This window comes from Notothenia rossii, assembly GCF_949606895.1.
Source record: "Notothenia rossii genome assembly, chromosome: 5".
In the NCBI taxonomy this organism is placed as follows: domain Eukaryota; kingdom Metazoa; phylum Chordata; class Actinopteri; order Perciformes; family Nototheniidae; genus Notothenia; species Notothenia rossii.
This window is the reverse complement of record NC_136903.1, coordinates 76049170-76063663: the sequence shown is the minus strand read 5'-3', so window position 1 is coordinate 76063663 and position 14494 is coordinate 76049170. Positions and strand designations below refer to the sequence as shown.

General features: G+C 41.9%; 1 protein-coding gene across 1 annotated transcript in view; it reads left to right on the top strand.

The window, feature by feature from the left end:
• Positions 1-14494, top strand: part of cacna2d2a (calcium channel, voltage-dependent, alpha 2/delta subunit 2a) — a 139471-nt gene that overhangs the window by 106332 nt on the left and 18645 nt on the right. Inside the window, 6 exon segments of the mRNA XM_079682190.1 lie at positions 1958-2008; positions 2330-2429; positions 3878-4039; positions 5550-5660; positions 6416-6494; positions 10622-10671. Coding sequence (XP_079538316.1) covers positions 1958-2008; positions 2330-2429; positions 3878-4039; positions 5550-5660; positions 6416-6494; positions 10622-10671 — 553 coding nt within the window.

The window sequence follows — 14494 nt, the reverse complement described above, 5'->3', positions numbered from 1 at the left end:
GCAGAAGTTCTACCTTTGATGTGGCATTTTTTATTATTGAAAATAATTGGATTCCCCTCCCCCCCCACCACTCTCTCTCTCTCTCTCTCTCTCTCTCTCTTTCTCTCTCTCTCTCTCTCTCTCTCTCTCTCTCTCTCACTTCGCACTTTGGACATGCTCAGTTAATCGACCTCTTGCAATGCAGTGCCGGTGCCGAATCCCTGTTCTATCTGGGGGGTTTTCAGGCAGCTTTTCAGCAGAGCGGGGCCCAGGTTGTGTCTGAAAAATGGATTTGGCCAGCCCAGGCAGTGTGCTGAGGGACGTTATTTCAACACGGGTCAGGGGTTGTGCTGCAGGTTGGAGTGGCTCCTGCCAGTGAGTGGGAGCGGTGAGACTTGTGGGAGCGGTGGTGAAGCCCACCGGGGCTCTGTGGCTCTACCTCCGTATCAGCTTGGCCGGGCATAAGAAAAGAGCCTCTCTGGCCCACAGGCAGCTGGCTTCTCTCCACACTCAGCGGAACGCCTGATAATCAGCAGAAAGAGACCTCTGATGATTACTCTGCCTCTGCCGATGACGGCTGCTAACTGCTTGCCTGCTCACTCCTCAGAATGTCAAACTAGTACTCACATTTGAAAAACCCCTCCCCCTTCCCTATAGAAAAAGCCTACAATGTCCATCAATCTCAGCTCTCTTTGTATCAGGCCTAAATGTGACTTTAATTGCCACTGGAACAGAATGAAGGAATTTTTGATTTCCACTGTATGTCATCCTCTATCAACTGTGGACAGATGCTATGTGCGCGTCTTTTCCAGGACACAAGATGTCTGGCTTTGCTAGTCTCTGCCTTGTGGGCCTCCGCTGTGCCGGGCATGACAAACGGAACAGCCCTATTTTAGTAGTTGCTTTGCTGCAGTAGCATAATGGTCTTAAACAGCTTGTCTCTCTTCCCAACAAAGGATCTGCCAGGATAAATAATGTGTTTGACGCCCAACTGATGAGTCATCAAAGGAGCTGAACGTCAGCTATTTTATTTTACTGACAGTACTTAGCTCAGCACAGACTCTCCACAGCACAGGTCAACACAACTCAGGCATCTCCTTTTAGAAGTTTATACACATTTCAAGTGACTATGGATAAGGTCTGCATAGGGTGACTGCAATACAATTTAAAAGTCATTTATGTTCATTTTAAGTCATACATGTTTTTTTATTTCTCTTTAACTTTATATATATAAAAGTTGGTACTTCTGTTTCTTGAAATAAAATGTCAGTATCCTAAACGCTTAAGTAGGGCAGTGCAAGTAAGATTATTTCACTACAAGAAAGTAAGGTTTGGTTTGGAAATAACTATTTGAGATAGTATGTCAACCTGTTGGTAGGTTCTTAAAGAAAAATCAAATTTTATTAAATTGTATTAAATAGCAAAATGGTAATATCTGAAAGGTAAAAACCTCTTAAACACATAACGAGTAAATGTCATCCCTTCTAAAAAAGATATATGGGTTATTGGTACTGATAAACAATTGCATAAATCTTCTGTTTATAGACAATATATAAAGTGTAACACCTTTTAGACTTAGAACTTGGCTCTACAGTGATGGCTTGTGTGCTTAGGAGGCTACACAGCTCAGTGCAGGCCACTTTTTGTTAATTAGTTATTATATACTGAGACCATAAACTAGCAATTACTTTGGCTTATGCAGTAATTATTTAGAGTGGGCATTGTTATTCAGTTAAGAGGAGTATCTCTGTTGAAGTCATTCGACAGTAGCTGTGGCCAACACTGAAGTATATAGCACAACTTATTAACTCTTCTAAGAACATAAGCCTTTGCCGTATTCTCTAGCTTAAGTGGGCTCAGCCATGGTCGCTCCATATTATCATGGCTCAGCTCATTGTGATTTTGGCTCCTTTCTTTACTGCAATTCTCAAAGATTATGGAACTAAATTAAAGTCCGTTCTTTGTGTCTTTTGTACAGGTATATTCAGGGTGCATCTTCTCCAAAGGACATGGTCATCATTGTGGATGTGTGAGTATCCTCAGTCTCTCTCACTGCCTCATCCTTCAACATTTCCCCCTGGCAGGAGTGGATGTCTCCTTCAAAGGGCGCTAGTGCCACCTGTTGGTCTGAGAACAGCCTCAAGTTAGAGCGCATCTGATCATTTATTCACAATCATTGAAGTCCACTTACTGTCGTAACACCATCTAAAACATTCAGATGTAATTATGAAATGTTTTTCTAAAATTAAAATGATTTAGTGAGAATGAAACCAGTCTTTTACAAGTTAGGAAAATGTGTCGTATCTAGTATCACTGCACTGCTAAGTGCTTCATTGCCTTTTCTCTTCAGGAGTGGCAGTGTTAGCGGACTCACTCTGAAGCTGATGAAAAACTCCGTAATTGAGATGCTGGAAACTCTATCAGACGACGACTATGTGAATGTGGCTAAGGTAAGTAGTAGCTTTCATCATGATTTGTGATCAATGCTAAAAATCACTCCTGAAAGCACTAATCACAAATATTGTTCATATTTATTAATAAATTAGAATCAAGCAGTAAACACCACAGTGTGCTCTTACTGCCCCCAGTTATTTGCTGGCAGTGGAAATACTGCACTTCCCTCATTATAGTGTATTCACTACCATCGTATTACCACCGTTGTCCGTGAGGGATTGTGCCGACTCTTTCTTTCCCTGTCTGCTGATTGCTAAGTTTTCTATTAGGACTTATGTTTAGGGCAACATTAACGTTATCCTATATTGCAGGACAGATAACACACACACACACATCCACATGCTCTGGGTGGTGGCTCTGTTTGGAGACTTCCTTCGGTAATCCTTCCTAATCCATTGCTCTTAGCCACTGTATGCCTCTAAATCCTAGCTCTAAGAGCAATAAATGAGCATGGTAATCTGGGTGGGAATGCATCTGATTTTCACCCCACTAAAGAAGTGAAGGCTTACAAAAGCTTGCTGTGAATTATTTGCAAACACAAAGACATAAACAACCAAAAATTAACTGAAAATAATCAACAATCACCGCCTCTGGTATCTAAGTGTTTCAGCCCTTTACTCATGACAAACCGTGGCCTCAATGTTGTTATGACGATATAATTAGTTATGATAATAGAGATTTATTTCGAAGGATTTTAAAAAAAAAATTCTTTAGGCATCATCGATGGAACCAGTTTCTTCTACATCTTGTTACATAGCTACTGTTATTCCAAGCATTTTAAGACACAGGAATGTGATATTTAGAAGTGACATTGATGAATATTGAATATCTGAATACTTTTGTGTTTTTGATTTCGATGGCTGACCATTTAAATATGACACAACACCAACCCATGAGAAATGTCATCTTTTCTCGCAAACATAATGTTTTACATCAATCTGTCATGAAAATGTCAGTAGATGTTGTAGTTGACCTTCAAAAGGAAACGGCATTGGAAACCTGCTATTACAGACACACTGTAGCTGCTGATATTGTCTTCTCATATAAACACTGCACACAAGCAGAAAAATAAACCCCACATGCACATCCATACTCCTCACACAAACCTGCACACACAGTTTTAGGATAATTTGGTGGATGAGATGAGACAGATGATATTACCTTGGCCGGGTTTCTGCTCGGTGGCTTGTATGGCGTTTCAGGTGCACCTGTTCTTTGTGTGGAAAGTTGTAATTACCAGGCTTTACTGCCAGCCAGAGAGTCGCAGGGCAGCTTACATCTGCACACACCCCCGTATGCATCCTGCCGTCATGGCCTATGCACACATACACAGAAACAAACAGATATACAGAGTCTTACAACATTTGGACAGATTTCTTTTGGTGGTATTTTTAATATACACATACAATATGTTCATGTCTGTGTTTGCATTTCCCCTTTCTAGTTCAATGAGAAGGCTGCAGCAGTCGTTCCATGCTTCAAGACTTTGGTCCAAGCCAATAATCGGAACAAAGAAATCTTCAAGAAGGCTGTCTGTGATATGAGCGCCAAAGGAACCACAGATTACAAGTCTGGCTTCACATTTGCCTTTGAACAGCTTCTCAATGTAAGAGCCAACAAGCCTTTTAGAGAAGGGCAATGCAAGGGTGAATGTTTGTCTGTGTGCCTAGAAGAGCCTTCAATAAGGCTGGAACTCTGTACTGAAGCTCCAGCATGTTATTACACATCCTGTCAAATCCCGTTGATTCTATCTGAATTAGCAGTGATAATCGCTGCTGACAGTGAGTGGTCCAGGTTTGTATAAGACATTTCCAGAGTTCTGTCATTGTCGAAGCTAGGTCTGGTAATAACTGCTGTGGCGTTGGAGCGGCGCTAACGCTGCAGCAGCCAGCGCCGCGCTGAGGTCTGTCAGCAGCGGGCGTCCACGTGCTCTCACACAGGTGCTGCCTCAGCACCGTATGCTGCTGTGTATTTTAAGAGGCTGCCACCCTAATGGGCTCTGATGGGATGATTGATGAGCGCAGCCCAGAGGAGATCAGCCACAGACACTTTATATTCCTCTGGTGGGCTTGGAGGCATAGAGCCAAGTGCCAGCTGCCCCCCTCCAACCCCCTCTCCGCACCTTCACTTGCCAGCAGAATGAGAAATAAAAAGGCCTGTTTAATCGCTGTCTGTGGCGGACTCACTCCCATGATTGGTGGCAGAAGCACAATAAAAATATGTAATTGTGGCAATATTATTTATCTTTATAAGAATCTTGTCAGATTGACATGCCTCTGGCCTGCATATCAATGGCAGCTGCTGTGCAGGCAGGCGGGGGAGTTGCTATCAAAGCTGAATGCTAAAGACTTGTGCATGGCTATGAGCATATAGTGCTGAAATCAGATTTAATGCTAGAGTTATGTTGTATTGTTAAAATACAAATATTACAATGATGATAATACAGTATAAGGGAGGAATCAACTATGAAACTTTATAAAAAAGCTAAACAAAAGGTTTGACTTTTATGATTAACAAATGTTTACCGCAGAACAGAGGGATAAACCTTTCCCGGATATGTCCCTACTTTCTATTCGCTCGTTATATAGAAAATGACATTCAACTCTCTCCCTTCTATATTGGAAATTGTCAAGGCTAACCATCAAAGGTTAACGAAAAACAAACACAACCATAAATCCATCCGGGACAGTACAATTCGTTTCTTATTTAATATTTGATTATTAAAAGACAAGATGTAGTAGGGATACAAAATAGAAATCATGAAATGTGGATTTTTGTCCCCGCAAAAATTCAAAAGAACATCCTGCACACTCTTTTAAGTTGCGATCTTTAACTCTCTTCCTAGTTTAATCGTCTTATCCTTGAAGCTGTTATCATCTCTGCCAATAAGAACTGAATAAATATTTTGGATATATTTGAAATGTTTAATATCTTTTTACATTTTTATGATATATATTGATATGTATGATATAGATGTATTTTGTTAGCTTCCTCTTTGCTTCTCTGATGTACGACACAAACAGTTTTAAATGACATGTCAGCATGATCACTTTCGTGCATATTCCCTAACCTTTCTCCGTCCCTTTTCCTTTGCTCTTCCTCTTCATGTGCCACAGGAGAGCAGTGCCCCGAGGGCCAACTGCAATAAGATGATAATGATGTTTACAGATGGCGGTGAGGATCGTGCTCAGGACATCTTTGAGAAGTACAACTGGCCCAACAAAACAGTGAGTCTCCCCCAAAAGGCTGTTGTCTCCTCGTCTCCATCGCTCTGCCAGCCCGAGAGATCATGCATGTCCAAAAGATTGTCTTAGGAGGCCCGTTCTCCCTCCCTTTCTCCCACCATATTCTGCTGACGTTGTCTCATTATAGCAGAGGCAGTTGTGTTGGTTAGCCTGTCCAATGTGCCAAGCAGTCCAATCTGTGCACACAACATCCTCTCCAAGCTTTATTCTTGTCCATTTTGATTCTGTTTTTTCATCTCGTTGGCCTTTCTTCTACTCTCTCCTTCTGTCTATTTCTCTTTCTTTCTCTCCTCTCATGTCTTTTGTCGTGTTTGCTGCTTGTGTTAACAGCTCTGACCTGCTGACTAATTAGCCACTTTATCATCAGAGAGTATAGAAATTACAGCCAATAGATACTGGCTTTCATCTTTCTTCCAGTCTGTCTTTCACGCCACCCGCTCCTCTCCCCACTTCACAGCCCCACAAATATTTATTCTTACATCCATTACTATCCAGTTCCCTCATGACGGCTGCTGTCACACAGAAAATAATCTGCAGTTTGACATCTCTTTCACTGCAGTCTAGAAAGAGAAGCTTGTGTGAGTTGACTGGTAGGCTAATCTAACAACTGAAGAGCAGGGAATGCATTTTAATTGTCACATGACAGTGACCTTATTGCCATCCATGAGGAGGTTTGAGTGGTATTGTTTTGCTCTATTAACTGTCTATGACTCTCCATTTGTCTTTTCTTCATCCAGGTACGTGTGTTCACCTTCTCTGTTGGCCAGCATAATTACGATGTAACCCCTTTGCAGTGGATAGCTTGTGCCAATAAAGGTATGTGCCGAAGAGCTGTTTATCAAAGCATGTTTGTATGTTATAAAATAGGAAATCATGTTGCTAGATGGTTGGTTCTTCCTTTCCACATTGCTTCTGATAGCAACTGTATATACAGTATAGTGGCGTGTGGCCCAGTGGAAAGAGCCTTGGTGGTGGGATCAGGGGGTCACAGGTTCAAACCCCACTACAGTCAGCATGTCGTTGTGTCCCTGCAAGACACTTCGCCCCAAATTGCTCCTGTGGGGATTGTCGACAGTATTGAGTATGTAAGTTGCTTTGGATAAAAGCGTCTAACAAGTAACGTGTAATGTAATAGACACATTTTTTCATCAATTTGATACTTCTGAGCAATACTGTACACAGGGTCAGGACTTCCTAACAATAACTTCCTTATGCACTTTGCAGCCTATATGCCTCAAACTTTAAAGCTCCACTAAAACAGCGTAAACACGCCTTTAATGTTTTGAATTCAATATTCTATATAACATTACATGTCACTTGTCACTTGGTAGACGCTTTTATCCAAAGAGACTTACATACTCAATACTGTGGGCAATCCCCACAGGAGTAATTTGGGGTGAAGTGTCTTGCCCAGGGACACAACGACATGCTGACTGAGGTGGGGTTTGAACCTGTGCTCCCCCGATCCCAACACCAACGCACAAACCACTGCACCACACGCCTCTGCTATTACACTGACTCCTATAGAAAATGTGTAAACTGACTGTTGACAAATCATCATAATGCTACATTGTATACAAACAATTAGTGTTGAATTCAGCAGAAGGAAAGCTAGATAACGTTAGCGGTAAGCAGCCAGTGTACTGAAGTTGTGTTGACTTGAATTATGATGCTCTCAATCTCTATTCAGCAAAATAACTATTGGGCAAAGGTTAACGAACGATTTGTTTTGTTAATATCTTGTCAAATCTTTTGGGGAAAAAACTGAAATACAGTTAATTCCATAGTAACATAAAAAAGATAGAGAAGGAATTATGCCATGTTTCACTTCCTGACAAAAACAGTTTGCAAGGAGTGTATGTTGATAAACATAGGATTAGTTGGATTGATTGATTTTGTTCTTTATTGTGGAATTGAATTTGTATCGAGAATCATGGAAATGTACTGGTACTGCTATCAACCACTTATTTTCTGGTATCTTTACTTCCATACCTCCCTAAAACATTTACATCTTGCAACCAGAGAAGAGGAACACAACACACTGCTTTTTCACTCAGAGGAAAGTTATCCTTTTTCAGTTCTTCTTCTTCTTCTTCTTCTTCTTCTTCTTCTTCGTATGCTGTTAAAAATGAAAAGTAATACGATAAAATATTAAAACCTACATGACCCATTCCAAACCCATCCTCATTTATCTAGGTGTGTTTGTTTTTCTGCATGTGATGTTCAAATCAATATTTTATTAAACTAAAGCAGCCACAGTCCCGAGAATAACCCAGAAACAGGCAGCTCTGCCTCTGACAAACAGTCGGACAACTCGTGTGATTCAGCCGCTCTTCCTGTAAGCGGCTTTGTTCTCATCTTGACTCATTCAATACCAACCTAACTCAGACTGATGTTGCTCAGTTCGGTACACAGTTATTTTTCATAATCCATAACACACTTCTCTCCCTCTTTATTGTGGCTTGATTTAATATTGTTTCTCTGTGTTGCAATTTGTCTGAAGCTGCTCCTTTATGAAGTTTAGCTGTGTATAGGCAGCCTTTACCAATGGCTGCTGCTGATTAGCTTATTTCCGCAGAGCCAAGTGCTTCAGAAGTATCTTCCCAGAAGTTGTTATTAATTAGCGGGAGGAGTCTGGTAGCAGGGTGATTACTGTGCCATCTCACTGTCAGGCTGGGGAAAGTCCAGGATTACGCCTCTGTGCCAACATGCTCTCTGCTGTTCACCACTGTAGTGATTACCATGGTAGTGAAGTCCATGCCAACATAAGACAATACTGTTGACACGTCAGCCTCAACGGAGCTGTCCTCTCATATCTTCACTACTTATTGCTCTTTGGTATCTAACTCCAACAGTGCCAGCTCCCTGACACCTTCACAGGCCCAAACCCTTCACCCGGCACATACACACATTCGACAAACAGCAGACACACACACACACACACACACACACACACACACACACACACACACACACACACACACACACACACACAGGACACTTGGACATGCTAGCTGTTGCCTCACTTGAGCTTCAATCTCATTTTAAGAATAAACTGAAATGGACAATGGAACAATCTCGTCATGCTCTCGCACAGAGTAACAAAATCCAAAATGAAAAGGAAGGGTTGGAAAAAGGTGAAATGGAGAATAAAAGCAGCAAATAATATTTTTTTTATTTAACCAGGATAGGTCATATATGTACTAATATACACTGTTTTATAATGGAAAAACTGGATGTAGAGAGTAATGCATGTTGTCTACATAAGAGGAAAATGCATAATCACACTTGATACATAATCAAGTACACTATACGTGTATACATTTCTGTTTTTTAAAATGTTGTAAACAGCCACAAGGGACTTGATATACCTTCCAACATTGTGGGGGAAACTTCTGTGTAGCAATGCAGTGGGAGTCACCGACTCATGAAGGAGACACGGGAAGAGCAGGAGCTTTGATGTCAAACACTGATGGTTTATTTGGAGCTTCGGCCGGAGAATTCACAAAACAAGTCCAAGAGCCAGAGGCTCTGACTTCACGGTAGAGTTGCCACGTCAATTCTGAAGAACTCTACCCCAGACCCATGTATTTAGCTAGTTCAGAGAGAATAATCAACATTGTGAATAACAAGATAGAATCATAACACCTCTATCAGCTGACGCCAACAGGCAGGAACAGGGAGACGCACCACTGAGAGCACAGCAGCCAAGGTTACAGGTGTGTGTGCTCAGTCAGGACAGTGTGAACTGATAAACTGGGTCAAAGTTATGGACCTTGGAAAATATTTCCCCAACAAACATTAGAGAGGTTTATGTAAATGAGAAAATGGCTTATTGATTACATTCATAATTGTCCCTCACACAGCGGCCGTTTGTTGTTAACCTGCACAGCACAGAGGAGATCTACATTACCGTCTCCCTTTTTAGTTACCACCTATATTTTCCTCTCTGCACATCTCAACAAGCTTTGCCCTACGCCCTCTCTCTCTGGCACGCTGCCAAAAGAAATGGGACAAACTACTGCTTCATACAAAACTATAACAAATAGGTGTGTGTGTGTGTGTGTGTGTGTGTGTGTGTGTGTGTGTGTGTGTGTGTGTGTGTGTGTGTGTGTGTGTGTGTGTGTGTGTGTGTGTGTGTGTGTGTGTGTGTGTGTGTGTGTGTGTGTGTGTGTGTGTGTGTGTGTGTGTGTGTGTGTGTGTGTGTGTGTGTGTTCAAATGTGCAAGTGAATGAGACAGAGAAAACAAACCTCGACATAAACCACTGTGGCACAATGTATCAAAAATAATGTGAGTCATCTCAGCCTTTTGACATTCTGGGGATGCTGTCTCCATTTTGCCGCTCTTTGTATAAACACTCATGGCTTTAATAACTTGGGGAGCGGCGTGGTTATTGACCTAGTCGGTCCTTCTCCTCCATTCCTAATCAGCTGTGCCTGGGGCTCAGCATTTCCAATGAGCCTCTACATTTACATCTTACAGCGAAACCACAAGTGTGGAGAGGTCAACGGCCACCAGCTCTACCAGGCCTGCTGCGCCCAACACCATCAACTGGAGATGATGGTGTTACGTGTACCTAATAACATGGAAGAGATAAGAGTTCAATCTACAAATGGATCGCTTTTGTACACACTGGCCGTTTCTCAATTTCGAGTAAACATGCTGCAGAGCCACTATTTCAAGTATACTACGTCATCGAGTGGCGCCGAATGCTGGGCATTTAACATGCATTTAAACAGTCCTTTGGCGCCACTCTGACGTAGTATACTTGAAATAGTGGCTCTGCAGCAGGTTTACTCGACATTGAGAAATGGCCACTGTGACTGTTTAACCCTTGTGAATGTAGACAGAGCATGAAACAGGCAGGCACCGTGATGCAGGCTGGATGAAAAACGTTCTGTTTGAAGATTGTATTGATCCTCTTCTCTTGATCCCTCTCCAGGTTACTACTTTGAAATTCCATCCATTGGAGCCATCAGAATCAACACCCAGGTAAAGTGTATAGAGTGTACAAGATATTTAACACAACTACATGAATCAACAAAACAAATAAGATGTTTAAGGTTTGTTTACACCCTCAATAGCATCAATGTAGCTGCAAATAAGATTTGACTATGTAAGGATTTCATGGAGTATTCTCAACGTGAGCAGAGAAGGAAATCAGATATTTCACCTGTTTAGGTTCTCTCTGCCTTCATGTACAGTTTGATCCCCCGTGCATGTGAGACTGTGTGGGTAGATAATGGACACTTCCTATTTGTTGAAGGCTTGACGCAGATGCGGTCAAATCAAGAATGGATAATAACACCTGGTTATGGCACCGCCACTAACCCTTATGCCAATTTGCCCAGTGGCCATTGGAGCTATCGCAGCAAAATCGCAGCAGAAATAGACATCAGTAAAACTGCTGACAGGACACCTCAAACTACAAACATGGTAAATGATATCTCTCGCCCCTGGTTAACACCGTCGCCATTTTCCCCGTTGCTATAGCCACCGACTCAGCCACTGCCATGTTTAGAGCCTTGTTAAAAACCTTAAAGCAAGAAGCTTGTCCATTCTTCCTTCACAGTTACTTTGATGATAATTATACAGATTGTAGATATACTTTAAAGTATTCCATAACAAAGAGGCAGAAAGCAACACAGCTGGATGTCAACAGCAAGGAAGTGGCAGATTGAGGATAAAGTGAAAACAAAAAGGGTTGTGTCTTTCTATACGAATGTTTCTGGATGCTGTGACGCTCTATCGTTTTCTCTTGCTCTTTTTTTCTCACACATACACACACTCAGGGCCCTGACAACCCCCCCCCCACACACACACACACACACACACACACACACACTCACACACACACACACTATTGCTTGAGGCTTTACGAGCTTCTTGAGGCCCTTGGAATAACCCCATTCCAGCTGTAGAAATTGACTCAGTTGCTGTGTGGTGGGGGGGCTACTGAACACCCCTCCTCCCCCTCTCTCCCTTCCTTTTCCTCCCCCTCTAGCCGACCCAACCTCCCCCCCATCCCGGTGAGCGATCAGGCCCAAGAATATACTGTCAGATGTTCCATTAACTCCCGCATATTTATATTCTGAGAACTGCCACTTACTTTAATAGGTTTTCTGAAGGTGGGTGACTACAGCTCTCTGTATAAGGCCCAGAAGACACATTATTTAATTGTACTCTGCCCTTCAACAGCGCACACTCATCACACGGTCTCACTTGACTAAGATAGCAATGTTCAAATAACAGATGGCGCATAGACGGCAAAAGTATTATTATTCATTCCGTCCTGAGTCATGCAATGACTGGAATAATTCTGAGGATAAAGCTCTTTATTCTATATATTTTTGTGCCTCTGCTTAATTATTTGAAATAGAAGTTTCAAGTGACTTACAGTGGGGCAAAAAAGTATTTAGTCAGCCACCAATTGTGCAAGTTCTCCCACTTAAGAAGATGAGAGAGGCCTGTAATTTTCATCCTAGGTATACCTCAACTATGAGAGACAAAATGAGAAAAAGACATCCAGAAATTCACATTGTCTGATTTTTAAAGACTTTATTTGCAAATTATGGTGGAAAATAAGTATTTGGTCAATAACAAAAGTTCATCTCAATACTTTGTTATACACCCTTTGCTGGCAATGACAGAGGTCAAACGTTTTCTGTAAGTCTTCACAAGGTTTTCACACACTGTTGCTGGTATTTTGGCCCATTCCTCCATGCAGATCTCCTCTAGAGCAGGGGTTCCCAAAGTGGGGGTCGCGAGACCCCGAGTGGGGGTCGCGAGATGATAACAAAATTAAAATAAAAAAATTAAAATGTATAAAAAAAAATTGATTACGGTAATTTTTTTATAATTTTTTTTTTTTAATTATTATTAATAATAACGTTTGCATAGACATTTTCCGGGACGGACTAGCCATCTGTATAATTTTCCCGCAACGAGGCTCCCCCTTTGACAATCCACTAGCGCAGTGTTTTTTTTACCAAAAAGTTCTATTTTGGTTTCATCTGACCATATGACATTCTCCCAATCCTCTTCTGGATCATCTAAATGCTCTCTAGCAAACTTCAGACGGGCCTGGACATGTACTGGCTTAAACAGGGGGACACGTCTGGCACTGCAGGATTTGAGTCCCTGGCAGCGTAGTGTGTTACTGATGGTAACCTTTGTTACTTTGGTCCCAGCTCTCTGCAGGTCATTGACTAGGTCCCCCCGTGTGGTTCTGGGATTTTTGCTCACCGTTCTTGTGATCATTTTGACCCCACGGGGTGAGATCTTGCGTGGAGCCCCAGATCGAGGGAGATTATCAGTGGTCTTGTATGTCTTCCATTTTCTAATAATTGCTCCCACAGTTGATTTCTTCACACCAAGCTGCTTACCTATTGCAGATTCAGTCTTCCCAGCCTGGTGCAGGTCTACAATTTTGTTTCTGGTGTCCTTTGACAGCTCTTTGGTCTTGGCCATAGTGGAGTTTGGAGTGTGACTGTTTGAAGTTGTGGACAGGTGTCTTTTATACTGATAACGAGTTCAAACAGGTGCCATTAATACAGTTAACAAGTGGAGGACAGAGGAGGCTCTTAAAGAAGAAGTTACAGGTCTGTGAGAGCCAGAAATCTTGTTTGTTTGTAGGTGACCAAATACTTCTTTTACCGAGGAATTTACCAATTAATTCATTAAAAATCCTACAATGTGATTTCCTGGATTCTTTCCCCCCATTTTGTCTCTCATAGTTGAAGTGTACCTAGGATGAAAATTACAGGCCTCTCATCTTTTTAAGTGGGAGAACTTGCACAATTGGTGGCTGACTAAATACTTTTTTGCCCCACTGTATGTAATTCATTATTTCTTCTTTGTGCAGTAGTTCAGCAGAACAACAACAACAGGCCAGGCCTTAGGATGTTTGTCTTTAAAGGGAACTGATGAGTTCCCTCTCTACGCTACCCAGGAAAACAGTAGCATTTTATCAATACACAGGGATGCTGCTAGACTCTCACATATCTCCAGTTGCCGACTTTTTATGTTTCCTAGATTGTTCTAGCCAGGCGGAACATTTCCCCTATATCCCGTGAAAAGGTCTGGCTGTCATTGTCCTGATGGAATATCTCCCTGTGGCGCGTTAAACCTGACTTTTATTGAGCTAATAATAGAATAGGTTACGCCTGTCAGCACCTCACTGTTAAGGCGATGAAAAAACGGTCAAAAGCCTAACACAGAAATAGAAGCGTGCTTATAGAGGGTGCCCCTTTTGTGTATTGAGGGTAGATAAAAGGGTCAGAAATCTGCTTTAATGTTTCCCTTTGTGCAGCAAAATGGGTGGAAATGTATCATGTGGAACAGGTTTTTAAAATGTGCATATGACTGCAACAGAGCTGCTGCATTACCATGCTGATTTTAGATTTGAATATGCTGTGTTGATACATAAATTAATTGGCATAACTCACCGGGTACTGAATAGGTTACTGTGGAGGAATTCTGAGGTTTTGCCGACACATTCATTATAATGAGATAATAATGTTGCTGTCCGTAATAACAGGATACTGAAGGCTCCCGTCCCCGTCAAGCTTAACCCCCCCCCCCCCCCCCCCCCAAACTGTGCAGTAGCTTCATTTGTCATGAGGTCAATCACTCAATAATTTTACCAAATACACACCATGACAAGATTCAATAGGTTGTTTTCATAAAACACGTCTCAGCTGCTGTGAGAGTTGGAACTGAGAACAGGAGAATATAGTAAATATGATGTATTACTAGTAGACTTAACCCCTCACCTCTATCACAATAGCTGTGGGACATTCTCACAGTGCCGGCG